At 42.2% G+C, this 10000-nt stretch overlaps 2 protein-coding genes across 3 annotated transcripts in view; both read right to left on the reverse strand.

Moving 5' to 3' along the window:
• Positions 1 to 10000, reverse strand: part of oclna (occludin a) — a 254069-nt gene that overhangs the window by 141748 nt on the left and 102321 nt on the right. The window lies entirely within an intron of this gene.
• Positions 1 to 10000, reverse strand: part of ckmt2a (creatine kinase, mitochondrial 2a (sarcomeric)) — a 14759-nt gene that overhangs the window by 3809 nt on the left and 950 nt on the right. The window contains exons 1-8 of one of the 2 annotated variants that reach the window (XM_080046933.1): positions 8702 to 8796; positions 7771 to 7950; positions 6296 to 6494; positions 5483 to 5578; positions 3805 to 4026; positions 2020 to 2105; positions 1163 to 1286; positions 576 to 710 (exon numbers count right to left, since the gene is read on the reverse strand). In XM_080046933.1, the coding sequence (XP_079903059.1) occupies positions 576 to 710; positions 1163 to 1286; positions 2020 to 2105; positions 3805 to 4026; positions 5483 to 5578; positions 6296 to 6494; positions 7771 to 7922 (1014 nt within the window). In that variant the 5' untranslated portion in view covers positions 7923 to 7950; positions 8702 to 8796. Of the gene's footprint in view, positions 1 to 575; positions 711 to 1162; positions 1287 to 2019; positions 2106 to 3804; positions 4027 to 5482; positions 5579 to 6295; positions 6495 to 7770; positions 7951 to 8701; positions 8797 to 10000 lie in introns of those variants that run through there. The other variant, XM_080046934.1, reaches the window with a different exon arrangement.

Genomic DNA, 10000 nt, shown 5'->3' on the forward strand with positions numbered 1-10000 from the left:
GTCTGTCTGTCTGTCTGTCTGTCTGTCCATGTCTGTCTGTCTGTCTGTCTGTCTGTCTGTCTGTCTGTCTGTCTGTCTGTCTGTTACCTGGCTGAGTTTGGGCAGGCGTACGTGCACCCCCGCCCTGAGCCCAGTCCCCAGGTTAGAGGGACATGTCAGGATGTAACTTCTGTGTGTGTGTGTGTCTGTCTGTCTGTCTGTCTGTCTGTCTGTCTGTCTGTCCATGTCTGTCTGTCTGTCTGTCTGTCTGTCTGTCTGTCTGTGTGTCTGTCTGTCTGTTACCTGGCTGAGTTTGGGCAGGCGTACGTGCACCCCCGCCCTGAGCCCAGTCCCCAGGTTAGAGGGACATGTCAGGATGTAACTTCTGTGTGTGTGTGTGTCTGTCTGTCTGTCTGTCTGTCTGTCTGTCTGTCTGTCCATGTCTGTCTGTCTGTCTGTCTGTCTGTCTGTCTGTCTGTGTGTCTGTCTGTCTGTCTGTCTGTCTGTCTGTCTGTCTGTCTGTCTGTCTGTCTGTGTGTCTGTCTGTCTGTCTGTCTGTCTGTCTGTCTGTCCGTGTCTGTCTGTCTGTCTGTTACCTGGCTGAGTTTGGGCAGGCGTACGTGCACCCCCGCTCTGAGCCCAGTCCCCAGGTTAGAGGGACATGTCAGGATGTATCCCAGACGCTCGTTCCACATGAACTCCCAGCCGCGTTCCTGGATCAGATGCTCCACCTACAATACATCAAGTGATTAAAAATACATTTTTTTTTTTTTTTTTAAGATTATTCTTGGACCTTTTTTTAAAATGACATTAAAACAATTATTTTTTGAGTAACTTTTTAATAAAAAAATATTTTTTCAATAAATATACAAATGATGTGTAAATTTAAAAAAAAATAGTTAAAAACTTTATTTAATTTTTTACAAAATAATAGAGCCCCAAGTTATAACCGAACAGATTTTAGATACAGCTTCTTTTATTTTTTTCATTTTAAAAATAAAGAAAGAGTATGTAAAGGTCATAAAAAACACATTTTCAGCATCTTTTTAAGAACAAAATGTCTCATAAATCAGACAATTAACAACATATGAACAAATCCTTCAGCAATAACCTTCAGAATACTGCTCAAAATAATTATCCAAAGCTTAGTTGATGTGCGAGCTTTACAAGTTCCTTTGTTTACCTGTTTCAGCCCGTTGCAGAACCTGTCGAACACTCTCTTCATGTTGCCTCCCTTCTCCATGGAGATGACTCTGGTGTGATCCTCCTCGTTGATCCAGATCAGGAAGGTCTTGTCATTGTTGTGCCTTCAGAAGAAAACCAAATTAAGATCTCAGTCACATCAGTAACCGAATGTTTCTGTTGAGGGTGAAGAGATTAAAGCTGGGGTATGTGATTTCTGATTGGTCAACAAGTTAACATGAGCTGTACACTTTGACCAATCAGACCGAGGCTCCGATTATTTGTTCTTATTGGCTGTTGGGACTGTCCATTCACTTTGGCACCGACTTTGTTGGTGTAGAGCGTGTCAGGGAGGGACCATAGGGGAGGGACCAAAGAGAACAAGTGGAGCGGTTGAGGTATTTGGATTCGAATCTCTATCCCAACTGCCATTTTCTCCCCAAATCCTCCATCCCAGCTTTAACCCGTTCAGATTGTAATCTAGTAACTGTCAGTAGACACTATGTTGCTATCATTTGACATTGCGTTAAATGCGTTAGGATTACAATTGACTTATGAACGGGTCAAACAAAGTTGCAATGTAAAATGTCCACACACACACACACACACACACACACACACACACACACAAAGGCACGCAGAAACGCACGCACATTGGCTATACACACACAGACACTGACACATACGCGCGCACACACACATGCACAAGTACACACAGACACACACAGGCTTGATGTAGACACACACAGGCACACATACACAAGAGAAAAGTCACACACACACACACACACACACACACACACACACACACACACACACACACACACACACACACACACACACAGAGAAGGCTCCTACCAGATGCCTCTAGCGTCAGGCCAGTCTCTAGCCATGAACGCACAGGTCAACAGAGGAGAGACGGGTTTGTCAAACAAGAAGTGGTCCTATAGTGGGCACACACACACACACACACACACACACACACACACACACACACACACAGGGAGGAGGAAGTTACAGAGGGGTAGCGCTAGGAGAATGAGGTCAATTCGGTGCATAACTAATTTGAAGTTTTAGAAAATAGTCAAACGTGTGTATCAGTGATTTTGTAGTCAGAGTAAAATGTATTAGGAGTTTGAAAATGTTTCCCCCCCTTTTCCCACAAAAATAAATCTATGGATAGACCTTCTCAAACACGCTGTTGAATCACAGATGGACAAATCCTATGTAATGAGTTAAAAAAACACTCAGAGAGACACAAAGACTTTTGCACCAAATATCTCGTTCAGTGGAGCAGTGTGTGTGTGTGTGTGTGTGTGTGTGAGTGTGTGTGTGTGTGTGTGTGTGTGTGAGTGTGTGTGTGTGTGTGTGTGTGTGTGTGTGTGTGTGTGTGTGTGTGTGTGTGTGTGTGTGTGTGTGTGTGTGTGTGTGTGTGTGTGTGTGTGTGTGGCATCTTTGTGAGGACTAGTGTCAGAAATTATGTGTGCACTTGTAGAGCTAGTGAGGGGGGGAGGGGGGGGCACAAAACCCTCTTTGACCAATCAAAGGCGCTTGTTTGATAAGGGTCCGGTTGGCCATACAACGACTCTAACCCTCGGCTTGCTATGAGATTTTTTTTTTCTCTGTGACTAAAAAATGTGCTGATAAAAATGTGTGACTTTTTTTTTTATACCTAAAAACTAGCTATGCACCAAATTTACTTTTATAAAAGGACAACTATAACGTGGTGAAAGCTCTAAGAAGGATAGAATAAACTAAAGTAAAGTTAGCCTACTGAAGGCCCTGCACTATAAACTAAAAGGTACTAGAGGGTTTACACTACCAGTATTACACTGGGATTTGGGATTTTACTATTCTGTTGGGCCTTACCAGATCCCTCTGGAGTCAGGCCAGTCTCGGGCCATGAACGCCGAGGTGAGTAACGGAGACACGGGCTTGTCAAACAGGAAGTGATCCTGATGCAGCGTTAAATAATCACAACAGAAATATAAGTCCGATATTAAAGTAAAGTAAAGTGTGCTTTTAGGGCAGGAATAAAAGACGATAAGGTCGGACAGAGTCGTCCTGCAGCCAGCCAGCCATCGTTATTGATGAATGAGAGGGACGATCCTTATCTCGTCATTTCAAGATCCTGAGTGTGCTAACTGCTACATTAGCTGTGAAAAAAAAATGTATTTGGTGAATGCTCAGCGCCACCGTACAAAGGAGTATTTCTATTTCCAAATGTATAACTTTTAAGATTTGTATAAGTGCAAATTAAATGAAATTCTGAAATATTATGCTATTCCATTTTTAGCAAACTTTAAAAAAAAATCATACTCCTTGAGCAAACCACTTTAATACCAAATTTCAAACCCCCCCTCACGTCAATGAGCTGCTGTTGCTCCTTGTCCGTCATGTCTCCCAGACTGTAGTACTTCCCTTATCATTTTAACTTTCCTTAAAGCTATAGTGCGTAACATAATATAGTTACGCACTAAAGCTTTAACTTTAATTGTCAAACCACTTTAATACCATTCCTTGTCCGTCATGTCTTCCAACAACTCAACCATTTCTTGGGACTTTAATAAATATATTAATTTATATATGAAAAAGTTACGCGCTATAGCTTTAACCACTTTAATACCCATATAAAACACTCACGTCAATGAGCTGCTGTTGCTCCTTGTCTGTCATGTCTCCCAGACTGTAGTACTTCCCGGCGAGGTCGCCCTTCAGTCCTGCGAGCGCCATCACAGCCACACGCTCGACCTCGCGCCGTTCCGCCCGCGTGCACGCAGGAGGCAGGCTCAGCCCGCGGATACTACGGCCCGTACGCACACGGGAAGAAAGCACGTACTTCTCGTCAAAGACACCGTTGGTGATCTGGTCGGGATAAAGAAAGACATTTTAGTTTTATATTTTATTTATTTAACTTTTATTTATCCTCGAGAGACCAATTGAGGGGTTGTGACCCTCATTTACAATGACGTCGAGATCAAACAAATTCAAAGGAAAAACAACAATACATAAACAATATTAAATGCAAATACATCAAATACACAACAACAGGTGAAGAGAAAAAAAACAATTGAAACATTTACACAGTGGTGAAGAGTGGCAGCAATTAAAATTAAATGGGTGAAAGTACAATATAGCCTAATTAAAACAGTTACAGGTAAAGTTGGGCAGATTTAAGATAGTTTGTTTAAATTGGTTAAAGGATATGAAGGTATTTAGTTTAATTTGTTGCTGTAAGTTGTTCCAGGAGTCAGGGGCACTGAAGCTAAAAGCTGTCTTTCCCAGCATATACACATGTAGGAACAATGTTGTAGACACTGGTGGGGTCAGGGGACAGGGAAGAAAGGGAATGAAGTTTTATACATGAAGAGGGGTGATAGTGTAAGAATCTTTTTTTTGTTGAAAGACATTTTTCATTTACAACAATAAGGCTCGTTAAATGTGGAGTCAGTGATTTAAATGTTGAATATTAATACACAGCCTAGGCTCTGTAAACTGGTATGTAAACAAAGGGGCCCACCACACACACACACACACACACACAGTACAGACAGGTAGCGAATCATGAGGAGATATTCACTGATTTTGACAAAAAGTGATTTTGACAACAAGCGTTCTCCAGAATCACTGACTACACCTTTAATGAACGTAAGGGGACAGGGAGAGACAGGGAATATAGTTTGGTATGCATGAAGGAAGAGAGATAGTGTAAACATGTTTTGTATTGAGATAAGCTTGTCATTTAGGCTACAACAATAAGGCAAGTTAAAGGTGGAGACCGACTCTGGAGAATGCTTTTTGTCAAAATGAGTCAATGTCTCCTCAAATCCGCCACTTCTCCATATTTAAAAAAAAATCCAGTGTTATTACACAGCCTAGGCTCTGTAAGCAGGCATGTAAACAAAGGGGGCCCACCATATATATCCACACATGCACATGGTAGTAGATCGTGAGGAGATATTCACTGATTTTGACAACAAGCGTTCTACAGAATCGCTGACTCCACCTTTAAATGTTACTGCACGATAAAATTTCCCCTTGGGGACAAATAAAGTAATTGATGCTTAAAGCTGGGGTATGTGATTTCTGATTGGTCAAAATTAACATGAGCGGTACACTTTGAGCAATCAGAGCGAGGCTCCGATTAAAAAAAAAAAAAAAAAAAAAAAAAAAAACGATTCTCTGTTCTTATTGGCTGTTGGGACTGTCAACTGTTCAAATCTCTATCGCAACTGCTATTTTCTCCCCAAATTCTCCACCCCAGCTTTAAAGACCACACATTTCTTTAGGTTTGTGTAGTGTAGGATGTTGGTGTATTTACCTTGGATGAGTCGAGGTCGGTGGGGTGTTTCATGGTGCTAGGGTCGTATCCGTTGTGTCTGTCTTTGATGATCGGGTCGAACAGTTCAGCAAACACCTGGAGAAGGAGAGAAAGTCAAGTTTCATGGTCTCTGATCTGTGCCGTAAGTATCAAGCAAAACACTAAAGAATTTAAGATGAAATAAAACTAACTGAAACAAAAACAAAATGTGATGCTTTATTAGACAGTTTTGAGACACAGAGACATGCAGAGAAGGACCCGGGCTGGATTCTAACCCGGGTCGGCTGTGAAGAGGACTGAGCCTCATGGGGTGGACGCTCTAACCACTACACCACGAATGCCAACACATTTGTGTAATACTTTAAACTGTTGGTATTTTGCCTTTTTGATAATTTTAATTTTTAATTTTTTTTTAAGATCATTTTTTGGGCATTTTTGCTTTATTAGACAGATCGGGGAGACAGTGTTGAAATGGGGCAAAGAGGAGAGGACATGCAGGGAACTGACCCGGGCAGGATTCGAACCCGGGTCTGCAGCGGGACCTTGGCCCGGGGGGGGGGGGGGACGGGGGGACGCCCTATCAACTGAGCTATGGGCGCCCTAATGAAATTTCTTTTTGCGCTTATTTAACAATCTTTTACAAATTACTCAAAATGTTTTAATTTGAAAAATGTAAATCTTTTTCCACTACAATAGTTCAAATAATCAATTTAATTTAAGGAGAACGATACATGGACATTTTGAAACACATGAGACCCCAAACTGTAACCCTTTAACCCTTTAACCTTTTAACCCCTTAACCCCCTCTGTTACCTCGTAGCTCTCTTCATCTCCGGCTACAGCGCCCACTGTCTTTATGAAGGGGTGTCCGGGGTTGTCCACTCCGGTCTGGATGCACTGGTCCACGGTCCAGTTGTTTGGGGTGAGCTTGTCCCTCAGTTTACCGTAGATGGCTGGAGTCAGACACGTCGCCATGCAGTTATTGTGTTTCCTCAAGTCGGGGAAGTCGGCGCTACGAGGGGGGGGGGGGGGGGAAGGAAGACATTTTGGAAAGGTTTTAAGATTCTAGTAAAATAATTGCCATTGTGACGTTTTTGTGCTTTTTCTACAACATTTCCAGACATGTTTTCAAAGGTTGAGTCAGTGATTCTGGAGAATGCTTGTTGTCAAATAACGTTTTGTCAAAATCTGTGAATTTCTATTTCACTTTTTTTCTGTATTCCTTGTCTGTTTATGTGAGGGAGGGGGAAGGGGGGAGGGGGAAGGGGGGAGGGGGGAGGGGGGAGGGGGAGGGGGGAGGGGAAGGGGGTTGGGTGTTGTGTATGTATTGTATGTGTTACCTTATTCTGTTTTGTTTTTGTCCATATGTAAAAAAAAAAAAACATAAAACCACTAAAATAAAAGTAAAAAAAAAAAAAAATCGGTGACTTTCTCCTTAAGATCCACTACCTGTTACTGTAATACACAGCCTAGGCTCTGTAAACTGGTATGTAAACAAAGGGAGGGCCATCGTAGCTAGCAACTTGCATACATACACACTGTACCTTTAAGAAAGTAACTCAAAATGTGATTTTTATATAACCTAGTACTTGGGACAGAGCCACATAAAGAGTGATGGAAAGGTTGTGAGAGTGTGTGTGTGTGTGTGTGTGTGTGTGTGTGTGTGTGTGTGTTTTTGTGTGTGTGTGTGTGTGTGTGTGTGTGTGTGTGTGTGTGTGCGTGCGTGTGAGAGAGATAGAGAGAGCGAAAGATAGAGAGAGAGAGAGATAGAGAGAGAGAGAGAGAGAGAGAGAGAGTGAGTCAAAGGTAACACAGATGAAACTTGAGAGTGTCAGTCAGTGATACTGCTGTTGCTGTGGTCAGATGTTCACTAATACGATCCACATGATTTCACTGACCCTCAAAGTGTGTGAATCGACCTCTATGTATCAACCTTTATAATGGCTTTAAAGCTACAGTGAGTAACTTTTTTCATATAAATGAATATCAGTTACAATCAAGCCATCGACAAACGAGTTAACAAAACTCTCTCTGTATTTCTCAGTATGGCAGTGTTTGCAAATTGGTGTCTGCCCCCCCCCGCCCCCTGACACTGGTACAGGAGCTCAAAAAAATCCCAAGAAGTGCCCAAAAGCCAGCAGAAGGTATACAATCCAATGTGCCATCACTCAAGGCTTAACCTCATGTAGATGCACCGACAGTGTTGTTGTAATTACTCAAAATTCCTCATGGGGGGGGGGGGGGGGGGGGGGGGGCGACAGAAGTTACGCACTCTAGCTTTCCCTTACCTGGGAGGGTAGAGCTTGTTTCTTGCTGTCTCTGCTAACATGGAGTTGCTGTCACTCATCATGAAGCCTGTTGCCATGGTTCCTGCTCCCAGGCTGGCCAGCAGCACCGCCTTGTTACGGCCGGACATCAGACGGGTGAAGGAGGACGCCATCTTTAATATCAGAGAGGAGGAGGAGGAGCTGGAAGGAGGGGAAAAGAATGAAGAAAAAAAGTTGAAATTTGAGTTGATTTGATCATCTTTATTGTCCCCGAGGGCGATTTGTTTTACATTCAGTGGTAAAAAAAAATATATCATCGTATAGCCTAAAACAAATAAATAGTCATCAATTAAGGAAAACAAGAAAGAAAGAAAAATGTGCAAGAAAATCTAAATAAATTTGGATTTTTGGTCATTTCGAGACACATTTACATTTTTGCCATTGACCAATTGTTAACTGTCATAACAGTGATGTTGTCTACAGCCTGTCTGTCTGTCTGTCTGTCTGTCTGTCTGTCTGTCTGTCTGTCTGTCTGTCTGTCTGTCTGTCTGTTTATCTATCTATCTATCTATCTATCTATCTATCTATCTATCTATCTATCTATCTATCTATCTATCTATCTATCTATCTATCTATCTATCTATCTATCTATCTATCTATCTATCTAGCTATCTATCTAGCTATCTATCCACACCTGCTGCTTTAAAGACTTCAGAGACCCCCCCCCCCCCCCAGTCTAATGCAGTAACGAGATTAGAGTAGAAGGTGGAAGTAGCAGATGCTGTTAGCCTCTGAGCATTATCGTAAAGTCGCCCACCCACTAGACGGCTTGGTTTATAATGTCCACTAAAGGCTGTAGGGAGATCTGTATAGTTTACAGTTAGGCATAGCAGCAGTATATTCAATTGTGAATTTAGTCTAGAAATAAAATCTCAACTTCTAAAGCACTTACATCAACTAAACTTTCCATAATCGTTCTTAGCAAATATTCTGAAGGTTGTTACAAGTCAATGTAGTCAATTTAGTCACACAGAGGGCACATCGAACTTCGTCTTTTCTCATATCCCCTCTCCAGTTCTCCACTCCAGAGGGGGTCCTCCTCACACAGGGTCAGCCATAGTACAGCGCCTCTGGGGCAGTTTGGGGTTAAGTGTTTTGAGAGAGAGAGTGAGAGAGAGAGAGAGAGAGAGAGAGAGAGAGAGAGTGAGTGTTTGTGTGCGTCAGAGGAGAGTGAGTGAGTGATTGAACCCCACCATTTCCTCTGTGCCATTTACTTTATGTCACCTTAATACCTTGTGTGACTGTGTGGGTCGGTGTTGATATTATTTATAGATTGCTGGATGGCATGTTGTGCTGCCAGAATCTAGTGCCAGGAAACAAGTCATCTCTCTCTCTCTCTCTCTCTCTCTCTCTCTCTCTCTCTCTCTCTCTCTCTCTCTCTCTCTCTAACTCCGTACGTGTGTGACATTCAAAACTGATCACACAGTCACAAGACTAGACTAGTGTGTAGCCAAGTCTCTCTCATACACACACACACACACACACACACACACACACACACACACACACACACACACACACACACACACACACACACACACACACACACACACACACACACAGTGATGGGAAAGGGGAAGTTTTTAAGCCCCCTGCAAGACCAAATCCACAAATGGAATATCACTTGTGGAGTTAGTTAGTTAGTTGCATGACAGCAAGCATCCAAAAAAAAGTTATAGGCAAATTTATCAATAAAAATAAAAAGATATTGTTGTTTAAGTTTGATCAACTTTGAGGCCATGGGCGATGCTCTGGTTCTTATGACACAATAAGTATTTTGAACCAATCACGACAGTCCTTTGCCCGGACGTTCTATAAAAACAATGACTGTTGCCATGGTGAAAATGTGATACGGCCACATACATACAGTCGTTTCAAACGGTCTAGACAGTAAAACAACTGTTTTTTTTTACTAAGATTTATAATATTTATGAACATTGAGACACCAAACCTTGATATTATATAAAGGTTTTTTATTCCTCGCACTATTTTCGACCAGGTATCCAGTGGCATAAAGAATAGAAGAGTATCTCAACCAATCAAAAGCCTTCTCTAGCGGCAAACTGACCCTTTGGTATTATGGTCAGGATTACAAGCAAAACCAGTATAGTCCTGGGATCAGCCCCTAGTGTGTGTGTGTGTGTGTGTGTGTGTGTGTGTGTGTGTGTGTGTGGAGAGGGGGAACACACAC

The sequence above is a fragment of the Ammodytes marinus genome (genome assembly GCF_949987685.1).
Source record: "Ammodytes marinus genome assembly, chromosome: 18".
Taxonomy (NCBI): Eukaryota; Metazoa; Chordata; class Actinopteri; order Uranoscopiformes; family Ammodytidae; genus Ammodytes; species Ammodytes marinus.